The sequence below is a fragment of the Grampus griseus genome (genome assembly GCF_964374135.1).
Source record: "Grampus griseus genome assembly, chromosome: 10".
NCBI classification, from domain to species: domain Eukaryota; kingdom Metazoa; phylum Chordata; class Mammalia; order Artiodactyla; family Delphinidae; genus Grampus; species Grampus griseus.
Genome location: NC_139004.1, coordinates 65,186,539 through 65,203,139, shown reverse-complemented (window position 1 = coordinate 65,203,139; position 16,601 = coordinate 65,186,539). Strand labels below are relative to the sequence as shown.

Below are 16,601 nucleotides of genomic sequence, written 5' to 3'. Positions count from 1 at the left end.
TTTATTTGTTGGGGAAGCACGGGGCTGTACACAATAAATAACATGGATATAGGAACTGTGCCCTAATCGCGGCTGGAGGTGGGGATGGGGCAAAACATCGGCCAGGCCTTTGGCCTGCAGCTGGACAGGGGTAGGGCCCCCAACCTCGGGCAGCAGGTGACCTGCGGCTGGGGACCGCGACGGACACTCCCCTCAGAGTTCCACGCGAGTGTCGCGGTAGGCCCGGTCCAGGGTCCACTCCGGCTGCGAGTCGGCGCCACTTTCGCGGGCCAGGCGCGCCATCTCCTGCTGGAACAGTGCCTGCCGCGCCCGGCTGGGGTCCACGTTGATCCAGTTGTTGGCGATCCACTTAGTGCCACGCGTGACCAGGCAGCCCCCGTGCAGCGAGTAGTCGTCCACGTCGCCCACCCAACCTAGGAGAGGAGGATGGTGTGAGCAAGGGAGGGGACCAGAGGGAATCTAGGCTGGACTGAGCTGAGCTTGTGGGCTGACCTGAGCTTGGCCTCATATTGCCCAAGTGCATGGCAAGGGTAGGCCCAGCTGTGCACACCTTCAGTGGCAAACATCTGGCCACAAGGCCTCCTTGGGGGTTCAGCATCTTTCTCTAGCGAATGCCTTATCAACACCACTGGCTCTCTGAAATCAGCTTTCTTGCTGCCCGGCCTGTCCACAGCCCTTCCCAGTCTGGGCTACTAAGGTGCACGTGTCCCCCACCCCAGTCAGCTGGAAGGCTAGGGCATCAAGGAATGACAGGGTTCCAGAGAGCCCAGGAGGCTGCACAGGTGCAGGCTGCTGAAGTCACTGAGGATGGTCTTTGGGAGGCACTAGGGGCAAAAAAACATTTGAAGGGCAGCCAGAAACAGCTCACCAGGGTGGCAACCAGGGCTGGGTAAAGGGAAGCTTCCCTCAAGGCAGCCCTGGCCTGGCCACAGGTCCTCACCTTGCCCATCAGGCAGGTAGTTGTACCAGAAGACTGCTGTGCCCTGGCGGGGCTTGACACGCAGGTTCCCCTTGTCACAGTGCCTCCGAGTGTCACGGAGGTCAACATCATCCTGAATCAGACTCTGTGGGCAGCAGAGTGGTGGGGTTTTCAAGCTGCCCTGACTGTATGGCCAGGAGCCTAAGGACAGGCAGTCAAAGGTGGCCAGAGGGAAACCAGTCAGATGTCCCCAGGGGACTGTTTAGGCCTCATCCCAGGTCTGGAGGGGTATGTACTGTTTGCCCAAGGCCCTGCCATCCCACCAGAGTAACAGCCCGGTTGGCCCTTACCATTTCGTCATAGGTTCTGTTGTCTGCTACAGGAAAGACAGTCTCGCCCCCACCGGTGACGTTGTTCAAATAAAACAGCACTGTCATGTAGCTGTAAGGCAGGGGGACTGTTGAGCAGGTTCCCAGCTGTGGATGCTTCCCAGGGGCTTACCTGTGGGCAGGATAAGCTGCCCAGGTCCCCAAGGGCCAGAGGGGCAGGCTGGGATCAGTGACAACACGGCAGGTCAGTACCAAGATGTCCCTAGCCCATTCTTCTTCCCACAAACCCAGTCTCTTTCTGTCAGTCACAATGTTTTTTTATGGCCAAGATCACAGGTGCAATTAGCTAAATTACATGGCCCTGACCAAGGGCCAGCTGGGAAAGGTAGGCTAGCAGAAGCAGCAAGATCATGCAGAGGGCTGGTTGTGAATAGAAGGGGCTGAGCCAGAGCAGCCACGTGAAGAGGAGAGACCTGCCACCATACCTTGGCAGGGGAGGGGGGCATAGCTTCAAAGGGAGAAGCTGAGGTCTCCAGCAGTGCCAGCAGGATCAATAACCAGGGAGGGAGCGGAAAGAATCAGGGGTCCAAACTTGCCCCTTGCCTGAGAGCTCTGGGGGCGGCTTTCAGTGTCTGTGGGTACCTCAGTCTGGCCACTGAGACAAGATGACCACCCCTTTTGGGCCACTTGGTAAACAACCTGAGGGGAGAGATGGGGGTATCCTCGACCAGGATGGCCCAGCACTCTCCTGGCCCCATACCAAGGGGCAAGCCCACAGGGCAGGGCTGTGCTTGTGTCATCGGGGTGCCTGGTCTGGGAGTTGAAGACAGCCCTCAGGTGGGAGGTACTTGCCGGCAGGAGGTCTCGAAGGGTACAGACTCATTGGCTACCAGCTTGGTATGGGAGCAGATGGTCTCTGGGTACACAGGCCCGCTGTCCACATGGGCATGGTAGTGGCCTCCCTCACCATACCGCACGACCTGCAGCGGCTCGCTGAGTTCCACGATCTCAGGTGACAGGCGGGTGAGGCGCAGTACCCTGGTGGGCAGCAGGCATTCAGCTGGGCAGCCCCATGCCAGGTGGCACCCTGAGGGAGCTGGCAAGGTGGACCCTGGGCCTGCCACAGCTCTGTCCCTATTTCCCCTGGAAGCTCCTTAAGCCACCCCAGACTGGCCCTGTAAGAGCAGGAAGGGGTTACTCATGATGAGCCCTTCTCCCTGGATGCCAGAGACATCCCTGGGTGGCAAAGATGAAATCTTCATTAAGTTGGGGGAGGGGGAGACACTCCCTCCAGGAAGGAGGCTGTTTATCTAAAACCCCTGGCTGCTCAGGGGCAGGGGGTCCTGTGGACAGAGATAAGAGATCACTTCTCTAATTAGCAGAAAACAAACATTCACTCTGTTTCTAATCCCAAATATCTACTGTTTCCCACAATCAGGGCTAATTTGCTTTTGTTAATTGTCCCCTAATGAGTCCCAATCCTGGTCTAACAAGGGGAACTTAATCCTGAGTTGGCTAATCAATTCCGTTTTCTCAGTCTCAGCTAAGGACTTCTATGGGGGCCCTGCACCAGGGAGGACAGCCTCAGGTGCTCACCTCTGGCGGATGGCGCGCATAACGTGGTGGGCACCTTCGCCCTGGTAGAGCCACGTGTGGTGGCTGTTCCGCACCAGCTGGCTGGACTCTGCCTTGTGGCTCCTCATATACTTGTGAAAGTCGCGAAGGTCCATGTTGGAGAACTCCTGCCGGCTCAGCACTCCTGCACAGGGCACCCATCATTAATGCCCACCAAGCCCATGTGGGGAGGGCATAGTGGGGAGGCTGCACCTTCCTACCTACCCCTGGCCTCAGGCACTGGGGGGCCATGTACACCTGTCCCTCAACCTGGACTCGGGTCAGATGAAATTGGCTTCTGTCACATTAGGCGCTACGGGAAGACCCAGAGAAGCTCATTTCCTCAGTTTAAGCCCTGATTTTGCCCCCAAAAGGATGAAGCCCAACCCCTATTAGACTGGCCAGAGAGCAGGGTCTCCAAAGGAACCTTAAGCCATATGGCCAGGACACTAGGCCAAGGACTGCCCTTGGCCCTCCAGCCTGGCTCTGTAGAGCATGATGGCCACTCTCTGGTCCTGTAGAGGGCGAAGAAAGAGAGCATTCAGTGTTGGGTTTTGTCCAGGGCCTTCCACACTGTAGGGTGTAAGCTGGGATCGGTCCCCAGGAGTTCCTTCGTGACCTCGGGTCTCATCCTGAGTGGAATACACCTGGCCAGTCCTGCCCGCTGGGTAAACCAGCCTACCTCAGCAGAGAAAGCCAGGCCACTCTCCCAAATGAGAACACTCTCCCCTGTTCCTGCTCAACCCACAAAGCTGGGCTGTATCCTCTTAGGGTTCTGGAAGAATAGCTGGTGTCTTTGCTACATGTTATCCCGGCTGACCCAACTGACACACTTCCATGCTTCGGCCCAGATTTCTCTGAGGGTGGGGGCACTCGAGGGCTGTGAGTCTGTCACGAGCTCTGCACATAGGGGCAGTAGCAGCATGATGCCCCTCCAGCCACAGGTCCCAGTCAGATTCTTCACTGTGGGTTCACCAGCCACAAAGCCATTCTTCCAAGTCCTATTTCCTCAACTGGTCCAGAACTTGGACATGAGGGTAATGACTACACCTCAGAAACTTCCTGGGGGTTATTACCAAAGGCGAGGGTGCTTACAGGACAGCACTCCTGCCCACATGACCCCAAGCAGTTAGCATGACTCCAGGTGGGCAAGAAGAAGGCAAGGGGGACCTTGGTTAGACCAGAGAGGCTGACTGCTAGGGCAAGACCGTGTGCCTGGCTGGAGAGAGGCAGATGCCAAGCTGACCTCACTGTTCCTTTGCTCCCGCTATACCACTCTGCCCTCTGCCAGCCAGCAACCATACCTCCTGTACCCCAGATGCTGCCTGGTGAGGTCAAAAGAGCCTCCAAGAACTGCCCTCTAGACTGTCACCAAAGGGAATGGGAGAGTCTAGCTACTGCCTACTTCCCAGGGGTAAGGGCAAGGCTGTATCCTCACCTCCTCATCTCTGGCTACTCTAGAAGCTGGGCATAGAGGCTACCTGGCTTGGGGGGCAGGAGGCTCACAGCGACAGAACTGTGGCAAGGTATGAGCTCACCATCACCATCAGGGTCAGCCTTGATCGCAGAGTACATCTCCTGAATGTTCTCTGGAGTCATCCACCGTCCATTTCCCAGGCGAGTCTGGGCCAGGACCTAAAGCACAAAATGGTGCCTCAGTGGGGTGGCCCCAGTGATGGAGAGTCACCAGAGCACAGACAGCTGCCTAGTTCCTTCTGTAGGGCTGAGGGTTCAGGTGATAGGGCATGGGTGAGGACGAAGGACAGAGCCCAAGGTCCCTGAGCTGAAGTGAGGGTAGGCAGAGAGGTCTAGAGGCATCTGGGGAGGAAGCCAGAAGACAGTCAAAAGACCTGTGGGCCATGACCATTCTCAGCCCTGGTGGGACTGTGGCTTCCATGGGGAACACTGTCAGCCTATTGGAGGCAGAGCAAAGGACAGGCCTGTGTCCCACCCAGATACCCCAGGTGAGGTGGGGGAGGCCAGGGCCTGGGTGCGAAAAGGGAAGAGGCACCATGGGGAGGCCTGGCCAGTGAACAACCACCAGGCCCCTTAGGAAGATCGGGCTCGGTGAGGCACTCTATATAGGCAAGGGACCCTGCACCCCACCAAGACCTCTCTCAGAAGCCTGGGTGTGAGGGGCATGCAGAGAGAGATGCAGACTTCTGGCTTCCTCTGAGCTGCCACCCCATCCACCATGAATTCTGTGGGGCTCCCAGCAACAGCAGCAAGGAATCCAGACCGCAGACAGCACACCACCTGGGAACTGTGGCAATAAATGCCATCACCTCCAGGTAGATTCTCCTGCCATCCTCTGGGGTTCCCAGGGCAGCAAGGGGCTCTCTAGGAGGGAAAGTGGACCCTGGGCATGCCCAAGTTGATCTGAGGTGGCATCTGACTCTTGGGGCCAGGGCCGAACAGTACAAGTGACCTGGCCACCAGAAACAATTTTGGGCATTCCCACCCTGGTGCCTACTCCAGGCCCCAGGATCCCAACCTCATGGAGCTGCAGGCGACCATCATGGTTTTGGTCCAGCAGCTGGAAGAGGTCCAGCTGGCTGATTTGCATTGTGTCCATTGCTTCCTCATACTCTTCGGTGGGCAGGATCTGGCTGCGTTGTAACCCCTTCATCTGTGCCAGGTGGATGATGAGCCGACACTCCTCATCACTCAAGAAGCCAGCGATTTCTGCCAGAAGAGGTGGGGTGGGGGGTGAGGCCAAGAACCGGGCCAGGACGCTGATGCACCAATAAATACCTTCCTCACTGCAGGGTTCTTGGGGTAGTCCCTGTCCCCTGCTGGTCACCAAGTCAGGAGGACTTCACATCTGCTCTAGACCGTGACCCCAAGGTCAAGTTGTCCTGCAAAGGTTAGCCAGCGTTTGGAACATGGGGCCTCTCTTTTTGATGCTGAGAGCACACAATTTCCAGGGGAGTCCTGGGAGGTGAGCCAGAGCAAAGCTGGGGATGGGCTAACCCACCTTGGAGTGGGACCAAAGGCCAGAGGGTGGACCCGAGGGGTAGAGGGGTGACCTCCACTCCTTACTGGGTATATATTTTAAAAGGGCAGGGGGAATGTTGGCAGGTTTTTGCCTTCATTATTGCTTTTCGGCATTGTTCAAATAAAAACAAAGTGAATACATCCAGCATTCTAGGCCTTGCCCTCCATTCTCTTGCACAAGTGGGTGCTGGTCATCCGTCCACTACTGAGTTGCCCAGCGCTGGGAGGTCAGTGGGGGTCACTCAGGTTTTTAGCAGCTGCTCTGAGAAGATGCCCCAGTGTCCTTTGCTTTGGGAACAAATGTACACTGAACGCCTACTCCATGCCTCTAAGCCCAAGTAAAGGCCAGTCAGGCCTGGGGCTTAGTTCCAGTGGCTGGATGACCCCACACCAGCTCCACAAGCAGCTCAGTGGAGCTGGAACGCGAAGCTCACACCTGGCGAGCCCACATCCCAGTGACTCCAGGCACTTCCAGGGCTGGAGCCTGGGCCTTGCTTCATTCTCTTGTTCCTGGGAGAGAGGACTTCCTTTGACGGGGCACAAGAGGCCCACACAAGAACTGACTGGAGGAAGGGCCATGCCGCCACTGTGACCCCTCAGAACTCCTGCAGAGTGGTCTGCCACTTTTCTGGGTTATTCTCTCAGCATGAAGTTCCAGTCATTGCCAAGAGTAAGGGAAATGGCCACTCGGAGCCAGGATTGGAGCAGTTTTTAATAGTAATCACGGCAGATCACACTTAGGGAGCACAGACTCTGTGTCCTGTCCTAAGCATGTCATTAACCCCGTAATCCGTATACTCATCCTAGAAAACCAGGCCCCATTAATTCACTCTTCCTCTCCCTGAGGATCCCCCAAGCACAGAGACATCAGCAACTTGGCCAGGGCCCCACAGGCTGTCGCACTCTAGAACCCAGGCTCACAGCCAGATTCAGCTTCCATAGGTAGGTGACCCAGATGCGATGACACTGAGGACAGGACAAAAGCCACCCCACCCCACCCCCACCTCCAGCCTGCCTGATCCCCTCAACCTGTCAAACCCAGAAAGGGTGTGAGCCATCCACTGGGGGACCAAATTGCTAATCACCAGTCACCTCCTGATCATTTAAAAAGATAAACAAACAAGAAAAGTAAACCAGAAAAAGAAAACACAGGCCCAGGTTTCTTCAGTTTATTAGGTGCCAGTCATTCACAGGCCCAAAGGAGATGCCACCCTCTATACAGCCCCCTGCCATGTGCTATTCAAATGCAAACAGCCCAGGTCAGCACACTGGGGCCTAACCAGGTGGGTCTGAGCACATGGAAGCTGGGCAAACATTGGCTCCTGAGGTGTGGGTATAGCCCTTATAAAGCCCCCAACCTCAGTGCACTGAGACCAAGGCAGAGAAAGCAGGTGATGGATCAAGGGCTGTGGCAGCTGGTGGCACTGGTGGTGCTGTCGGGTGACGGTGGGGCAGGAGCTCCCTGGGGCCCCACACGGTGCATGGCCATTCCCCAAGCCATGGCGCTGTGCCACGACATTGGCTACACAGAGATGCGGCTACCCCACTTGCTGGACCATGACGCAGCAGCCGAGGCCATCCAGCAGTCAGTCAGCTGGTTGCCCCTGCTGGCCAGGGAGTGCGACCCTGATGTGCGCCTCTTCCTCTGCTCCCTCTTTGCCCCGGTGTGCCTCGACAGGTAGGGCAGGGGCTCTCAGGTAAGGGTGGGGGCCTCTCCTCAGCCAGGGCCTGCTCTGGAAGCTCTTCACTAATCATTGCTGTGTACCTATCGGTGACAGGAGGATGAAGGATTGTTTTGTCAGGGTGTTGCTGGCAGAGAGCGCAGATGCCAATGGGACACAGGAGACATAGGCAGGGGACTATCAATGGTGTGCACCCTTGGTCTGGATCCACAAATCAACAAGGGCTCTTAAATGTCAAGGTAGGGCAAGTGAGCAGCCCGCTCTAGGCTAGGGGCTGAGAACCCCTCTCCAGTGAGGTGTGGCAACTCTGTCTGCCCAAAGGATCCTGGCCAGAGATGGAGCCACGGCTCATCTGGTGGCTTTTTCTCTCAGAGTCCAGAGATTGCAAGGCTGATTCCTCTTCCCCAGCCTAACCTACCCCGTGAACAACAGCTCCCTCAGTTTCTTCTTTGCAGAGCCAGGGCCCTTCCTAGAGCCTCAGGGTGACCATGCCTGTAGCAGCAAGAATGGGCTCTTTCAGAAACTGAGGATTGGGCCCCTTTGCTCTTGGCCAACCCCAGGCCTGGCTAGAAACTGCAGTGTCCTGCAGGCCTTTCAGGACAAGAGGGAGGGCCCTGCTTTCTCCCTCCAAGATGGGGAGTGAAGGCCCAGAGTGCAGGGCCCCTCCTACAGCCCTCTCCCAGGCACTAGGCATCCACCGGAGCTGTAGGGGGAGATGCACTGCAAAGGTGGAAAGCAGCCTGGGCCAGGGCAGGGGTGGGGCTGGGGTTACAAGACAGAAGGGCTGGGAGACCCAGGGCTGAAGGCTAAGATTTCAGCAAGCAAAGGAGCAAGAAGTCCAGCTGCAGGGCTGTTGCTAGGTGACCAGGGTGTCGTTGCCCAACAACTGTGGAGTTTCTGGCCAGGCCTAGAGCTAGGAGCACACAGAGGCCCCAGCTTGGAATCCAGGAACCCTGGTCCTGAGCACCCGCTGCCCCTGACACTTTCCCTGCCCTGCAGGGTCATCTACCCGTGCCGAAGCCTGTGCGAGGCCGTGCAGACCAGCTGCACCCCCATCATGGCCTGCTATGGCTACCCCTGGCCAGCCATCCTGCACTGCGGACGCTTCCCCGCCGGCCACGGCCTCTGCGTGGCTGCCATCTCCAACGGCTCCCGCCCGAGCCGCCCACGTGAGTCTCTACACAGCTTCTAGGCTGGTCTAACCCTTTCTCAGCCCCACAGGCTGCACCCCACCCTTTCAAATCACAACTCTCGGGGATCAGGTAACTGGGTCTCTCTGGTGGGAAAGAAGAGGGACAACCCACAGCGGCCATCCATCTCAGAAAGGGTAAAGAACAAGGGGAAAGTGGGAGAAACCCCTGCTGATGGCTCCCCTCCTCCACCCGGGGTCCAGGGGGAGCCTCACTCAGCTCCTCCCCCCAGTGCCGCGTGCCAGCTGCAGGGACTGTGAGTTGCAGGACACCAGCTCGTCCAAGGAGGTCCTGGACACGCTCTGCGCTAGCGATTTTGGTGAGCCTCTGGTGCCCAGCACCCCTTACACCCCCTTACAAGTGGGTTCATTACAACTCCTGGCTTGGTGCTAAGACAAAAGAAAGAGGGGATACCCAAACATTATGCCTGATTAGAACTAAAAAATAAGTTCCTTTAATAATTGCTAAAAAAACAACATTCCAGGAGGACAGGCCTTCTCTAGGACCCTGATTCCAAGAGCAGAACATCAGACAAGAGGGTTTGGCTTACCAGGTGGAGGGGAAGATGGGGATACTCAGAGGGGCCAGGCTCATCACCTCGGCCCTCTGATCCCATTCAGCAGTGAAGGTTAGGCTCTCCTGGCGCAGTGGGTCATCCTCCGGACCCTCAGACTGCGACCTGGACTCACAGCTAGAGGTGCTGAAGGCGGGCTCACTGCCCCCTGGGGAGCTGGCGCCTACTCTGCGATGCTGGCTACAGCTGGATGCCACGTGTGTGTACAACCTCCTGCGCGGAAAGTATGCTGGGACCTACGTGCTGAGTGGGGAGGTGCAGGGTCACGGTCTGCTGGTAACCACGGCCTATGGTTGGAGCCAGGGCCACAGAAATCTGCAGCTGGCCATGTGCAGGTGGCATCATCACCAGTGCCCAGAATAGAGTCAACCCAGGTGGGGAGAGCCTGGGACTTTATAGCCACAGCCTCTGCAGTGGCCACGCAGACCATGTGCTCCCCTGGACACACATAAAACCCTCTTTCTGCTGCCCTCCATGGATATTTGCAGACCAGAGTCCAGAGTAACTCCAAGGCTCACCCAGGACCAGCACAAGGCAGGGCAGAAGTCCACTTCTGTGGTCCTTCCTCCTGGAAAAAGTCAGCTAGCCTTGTGTGCTGGGCAGGCAAGACTACCTTTCTGAACTTCCCAGACCTGGGATGCCGGCCTGGCTGATGCCCTGCTCCTGCCCACAAGCCCCAGCATCCCAAGCTGAGCCTCAGGGCAGGCACAAAGCCTCAGGCTATGCTCACCCAGGCACTATGCTGCTTGTCAAGCCCCAGACAGACTCAATTATATCTTCCTGACCTTTACTGAGTCCACAATCCTGCCAAGCAGAGGGCCTGTGGAACAGCAGGGGGGTTCATACAGAAAACTGCATTAAGCTGCTTACAAACCTGAACTAATATGCATACTACAATTCTTTCCCTACTTCTGCGCTTCTGTCAAGAGAGCACAGTGGTCTTATGTAACTGCTTGTTTTTTTTAAGCTGAAAAAGAATAGGTCTGGAAATCCTATAATAAAGCAGTTATGGTTTTAACATACATTGTTTTGTGTACTGGTATCGATTACTCATTTACCTTAAATAGTTAAGAAAGTGGACTAAAACTCTTGCTGGCCCACTGGAAGTGCCCCCTGCTGCTCTTGAAGAGGGTGCCAAATAAGGAGGCACCTGCCCAGGGTGATGGTGGAGGCCACTCTGCACACAAAGACAGGTGCTGGACTGGCTGAGAGTATCTAGTAAACCCCTCCAGCTGGCCAATAATTGTCAGCAGTAGACTCTGGCCGCTGGACACACAGCCATGTCAAATCAGGCCTTCCACACATGCAGCTAACCTTTAGGGGCAAAGACACAATTAACAAATAAATACAGAAGGTAGTTTCCAATGATGCTAAGCGCTGAGAAGAAAACGGAGCAGGCTGACGCAACAGAGAGCCTGGAAACCTCTTGAGACCAGTCTGAGGTGGAGAGAGGTCTCTGAGGAGGCGAGGTTTGAGCAGAGGCCTGATGCGGGGGAAGGCACCCTCAGTGAGAGCCAAGTCTGAGGCTTCTGGTGGAGGGAACTGTGCATATAAAGGCGCCAAGGCAGGACTTCCCCGGTGACGTAGTGGTTAAGAGTCCGCCTGCCAATGCAGGGGACACGGGTTCGAGCCCTGGTCCAGGAGGACTCCACATGCCGCGGAGCAACTGGGCCCGTGTGCCACAACTACTGAGCCTGCGCTCTAGAGCCTGCGAGTCACAACTACTGAGCCTGCGTGCCACAGCTACTGAAGCCCACGAGCCTAGAGTCTGTGCTCTGCAACAAGAGAAGCCACCGCAATGAGAAGCCCGTGCACCCTGAGGGGTAGCTCCCGCTCACCGCAACTAGAGAAAGCCCACACGCAGCAACGAAGACCCAACACAGCCAAAAATAAATTAATTAATTAAAAAAAAAAGGTGCCAAGGCAGCAATGAGCTTGGTGTCTGAGAATCAACAGGGGGTGAGTGAGGGAAGGGTGGTGGGAGATGAGGTCTGAGAGATGAGAGGGTCTTGGAGCACCAAATGAGACGTAGAAGTGGAATGGGAAATCATGGAGGCTTTTAAGGAAGGGAGTGATGAGATCTGATCTGCTGTTTAAATACAGAATGAGTGTGAGGTGGAGGGAGAAGTGAGCCACATGAGAGAAAGCAATGTCCCTAGAGAGGCGACAGTGAGTCAGAACTGGAACACCTCCCTTCTGAACTGGACAACGGTCCAAATCCTTGGGAAATGCCTACCACAGTCAAGCAGGTATCCTCCAGGAACTCACGGGGGGGCCTTTTGTGGCCCAGGTCCCACTTACCAAATGTCTCTAGGAACAAAGGTGGGAAACAGGAAATTTCCCCCAAAGGGAGAGGCTGAAGGTTACGTGAGGATTTCCCTGTGAAGTGGTGGGGTTCCCTTCCAAAGAGATGGAGGCACCCTAGGGTAAAACCCAGTCCCCTTGCCCCAGCTGACACCCTGAACACCTACCCCTTGAGCCCTGGCATTTTGGGTCCCTGATGGTGGGTCACAGTAGGGCAAGGTGGCATAGCGGGCCCATTCTCCTTGGGCCCTGCCTGCCTCTTTAGGGCGACAGTAGGTGGATGGACAGGCAGGCACAGAAAACAGAGACACTGCTCCTTCTTGGGGTGAGGCTTCCTTCTTTGGATTCATCCAACACCACGTTCAGGAACTGCCCCTCCTTGGACACCCTCTCCCCTGTGGTTAGCCTGTCTCACAACTGGACTTCTTATAATCACTGACCTCTTCCTCATTTGTCTCACCTCATTTCACCAAGCAGCAAGCCCCAGGACTTTCTGAGTAAAACCTGGGACATCTTTCACCAACAGACTCAAAGGTAGTGTAAGAGTTTTGGAGGAAATGAGAACAACGATTAGGAAGGTCTTGCTGCAACTGCCCAGTTCTCCTAATCATGCCCTTTGTAATTTATCTGCACAAACAGAAACCCATCTGATGGCTTAACCAGAATCAGTTTACCTTTCGTCAAATCTCTTCTGCTTCCCGTAATGTACTCTTGGTGACTTCGGGTCTGGGTTTCTCATTCTCTGCTTTGTAGGACTTTGATGTAACAAGCTGCATGTTAGGGGGTTAGGGTTAGGGGTTATGCCTCATGGCTCACTTAACCTAACATATGTCTGAATTAAGTATATACGGGTCCAAAAAGGCTGATGAGAGAAAGTACACCCACCTCAATGTGGCCGTCTCACAACAGTGGAGTAGTAATGGGGAGAGTTGTTCCCTTGCCTGGATCACCTGTTCCTTGACAGCCACCTGGCTTCATCCCACAGCTCCTGCGGGTCTGTGCTCAAATATCCTTCTCAGGGAGGCCCACCCTGACCAGCTTACTCAGTTTCAACCCCAGTTGAAATTCTGCCTTACTTGTCTGTGATCACTTATCACCATCTGACACACCATGCGTGTTTATTTGTCTGTAACCTCATTCGACTGTCAGCTTCAGGTGTTTTTTGTTTTCCTATTTTGTCCAATTCTGTATTCCCGGCACCTGAACTAGTGCTTTGCTCAGACTTCAACATTATGCAATAATAATAATAATCTTTTAGTGCCTTCCCTACAACAGGACTGACATCCTAATCTATGTGAAATCATTCTCACAGGTCTAGGCATAATCCCCAACCAGGGCCCTCCGCCTTAGGGTTGACAGCATGCGCTCAGATGCTCTGCTTTGGTTCCCAGTCCCCTCCTGAAAGCCCCTTACCCCTTCCATCCCCCAGCAGCCAGGAACACCTCAGGTCTGCAGGTAAGTGTGTCACTGAGGCTGGGTACCCAGGACTGGGGTGTGAAAACCTATCTTGGGCAAGGTCATGGGTCTGGGGACCCCCATCTTGTTGGTACTGGTAGTCTTTGAAGGACTTCAGGGTCTTCACAACTAGCACGTTGGCTTTAGAGTGCAGGCTGTAGAGAAAGTCTGCCTTGTTCTAATCCTAGCTTCACCCTGAACTAGCTGTGTGAGCTTGGCCAAGCAACAGGGGCTCTCTGTGCCTCACTTTCTCACCCACTAGCCTGACAGTGGGACCTACACACACCTCATAGAGGGGTTGTGAGAATTAAATGGAATGATCACATAAGTCTAGCACATAACAAGAGCTCAGAAAATGTGAGCTATGATGCTGGTTCCAAATGAGGTCACCCTGGAAGGCTCTGCCTACTGTAATGGCTGAACACAAAACTCCATCCTAAGAAGAATCCCAGAGTGCTGGTAGCAAAGGCTGGTGCCCTTGTGGGGCAGGTTTGGGGGGCACCAGCTTACCCACATTTGGACAGCCTGCTTATCAGACCCACTTTGGGAGTGGAATTTCCCCTTACAGGTCCTGAGATCAGCTAGGACCTGGTTATCAGTCTGTCCGACCCTCCCCCCATTCTAGAATGTGACAGAATTAACCATGGCAGGGAGCCTCCAAAGACAGTTTCAATGAAATGTTTAGACACTAGCTTCTAGATCACATTGCTCAGCCCTGTGATGGAAGGATCAGCTGCAGAGAGTAGGGGTCACAGAGGGGAGTGTGGAAAGGTCAGCCTGTCACCCTATATTGGAGATGGGGGCGGGTACCTCACTTGGGGCAACCTCTGGGTAGAAAAGAAAGGGCTACTTTGAAACAGCCATTTTCAAAACAGTAGTCACGTGGTCAAATGAGCCTCAAGGCAGCCACCAAATCGTAGCCCCTGACCCTTCCTGGGGGTGCCCAGCGAACTTACCGAAGAGCAGCGGCTTGAGGCTGAGGGTTCGGATGAAGTGATCCCTGTCGGCGACCAGCTGGACCTTGCGCTCATACCCCACCTAAGGGAAAGCGGCACAGCGGGCAGCTCGGGCGCCAGGCCCCTACGTGCGAGAAAGGAAAAGACGCCCCGGCCCGGTGGGCGGCGGCGGGCGAGTGAGGGGGTGCGCGCGGCAGGCCGGGACGGCGCAGGGAGCAGCGTGGAGCCCCGGGCTGACTGCCGGCCTTCTCGGGCTCGGCGGTGCAGGGCCTGGAGCGCGCCGCGGCGGAGGCCTCACCTTGATGCCCTCCAGCCGCGTGAGGGGAGGTAAGGTTGGCGCGGGCCCGGGGCCCTGGGCCCGGCGCTGGGGCCCGGGGTCGCTGCTGTCGTCGCCGTTGCTGTAGTGTACGAAGAGCAGCAGCGCCAGCACGTTGCCCAGGTACAGGTGCACGAACACCATCAGCACCAGGAAGTAAGCGCGCGAGCAGATGCCGCGAGGCTTGCACAGCGGCCGGACCGGTGTGTCCTCACAGTCACCCAGTCCCGCCGCTGCCCCGGCCGGGTCGTGCTGGGGCGGCGCCCACTGAGGACTCACAGCCTCAGGCCGCCGGCCTGCCGCCACCGCCGCCGCCGCCGCCATGGTGCCCAGGTTGCGCGCGCACCCAGGGGAGGGGCCGCGGGGTTGTCAGCGTCGCGCCGCGCCGTAGCCAGAACCACCGCCGCCGAGCCAGCGCGCGCGGCGGTCACCAGCAGGGGGTTCCTGGGGATCCCGCGCCCGCGCTGCACTCAAGATCTCCGCTTCTTGAACCCCGGCCCACACTGAAGTTCCTCTTCCCGAGCTGCTTTATCGTTAGTAGGAGATGCACACTCCCCAGGGCAGAAGCCGCCCCCCAAATGTAGATGCAGACAAGAGCAGCACAGTTACAGGAAACCCCACTGGTAGTTCCTCCGTTCCCCGGTTGAGACGCACTTCCCTCTTCCCGGAACAGTATGGTCTGCATTTTCTCGCTCCCAGGAGTGGGGTGGCAACAAGGAGGAGGCAGTGCCAAAAGATGATTCAATATTGCGGCGGGTTGGGGCGCCGCGGAATCTGATGACTGCGCACATTGTGGTGGCGTCGGACCCAAGGCATTCGGCACTGACACTCGCCAGTGTAGGCGGCCAAGAAACGCCTTGGAGGTCTGCTCTGCGGTCGGTCTGAACCTCCCGGGAAGGGCTGCAGGAGTCAGGTCTTAGGAAGCAACTGCCTGATGTGCGGGGTCGCATAGACGGGGGACCCAGTCTGGAGTGGTCAGACAGGGCTTCCTGGAGGAGCCCTGGCACCCTAACAGTAACCTGCAGGAATGCTGCAGGTGCTCAGGTTCACAGGAACTCTCCTTGCCTCAGCGCTGGCACATATGAAGAGGGAGAAAGGGACTTTTCCATAATTGAGACACCAATGCCTCGGAGGAAAGTTAAACCCAGATTATCCCCAAATATGGATGTGGGAGGACATACCAGTGGCCAAGTGCCCAAACCTGGTCTTTTTCGTTCTCTGCTCACCCCCACCCCCGAGGTGGACATGCAGACAAGAGGAACATCATTGAGGCAGGTCCCACCGGTGGTTTGTCTTTACACTGTTAAGACGCCCTCCCCCTCCAACTTCCTCCCAGACAAGTAGAGTGTGCATTTTCTGGTCTCCTCAGTAGGGCAGCCCCATCTTCTTCTCTTGGAGATTCTACACACAATGGCAGATTTCATCAGTGCCCAAGTATTGGGTTGGCCAAAAAGTTTGTTCAGGTTTTTCCATAACATGTTGCTGAACTTTTTGGCCAACCCAATACATGGGTTCATCCAGTCACCTTTAGGGACTATCTTGTCAATCTCCTTAGGAAACTAGAGAAGCACTGTCCAATAAAAGGAGACGTTCTGGATGTTTTCAAGGGGGGGGGGCAGGGCAGGTGGCAATGGGAACCTTTGGGGCTCAGCCAAAGCTGGGATGCTGACCAAACACCTCCAGTGGTCCAGCATCCTGCTTCAGATGGAGTAGGAACTGAGCTCTGTAGGCAACTGGCAAGTCTGGACTCTCCCAACATGGAGGCAAAGACAGAGGCAGCGAGGACCTGGCCCTTCTTCCTGAAATGAATTCCAGATGTCATGGTTTTCTGGTATCCATGAATGAATGTTGAGACCATTTCCTTTTTAGCTTTTTAGAACCTATAATTAAATCACCACAAAATGCTCATGTTCCTTAAACTATTTTCCTGAACTCCATTCTCCTAAGTTCCTATTACCACTATCCAATTGAGTTACGCTTACTGCTATGCACAGCTAACATCACCAGAGGGGCAAGCAGGTTGGGTGGGAAGTGGGGGGCGCCTCACCCCCTTTCTGCTCTGCCTGCTATTGGCTATGGGAATTTCACAACCACAGCATAAACTATAATTTCTTGACCTTTTAAAAGCTATGGCCTTTTTGATATCTAAACCTCTTACCACCCAGGCTGGCTCACCTCACGGGGGTGGCAGTCCCATCTCAGTCATGATACATAGTCGAATCTGGGTCTTGTGCTGAGCTGTGTTTTAATCTCTATTACAAAAGT

General features: G+C 55.7%; 1 protein-coding gene across 1 annotated transcript; it reads right to left on the bottom strand.

The window, feature by feature from the left end:
* Positions 1-25: 25 nt before the first annotated feature.
* P4HTM (prolyl 4-hydroxylase, transmembrane) lies at positions 26-14,664 on the bottom strand. Its single transcript, XM_082663846.1, has 9 exons — positions 14,319-14,664; positions 14,021-14,102; positions 5,357-5,547; positions 4,401-4,497; positions 2,845-3,007; positions 2,101-2,286; positions 1,270-1,360; positions 941-1,064; positions 26-413 (listed from the first exon to the last, which is right to left on the bottom strand). The coding sequence occupies exons 1-9, from the start codon at positions 14,658-14,660 to the stop codon at positions 193-195; spliced, it is 1,497 nt and encodes a 498-aa protein (XP_082519972.1). The 5' UTR covers positions 14,661-14,664; the 3' UTR covers positions 26-192.
* Positions 14,665-16,601: the final 1,937 nt, after the last annotated feature.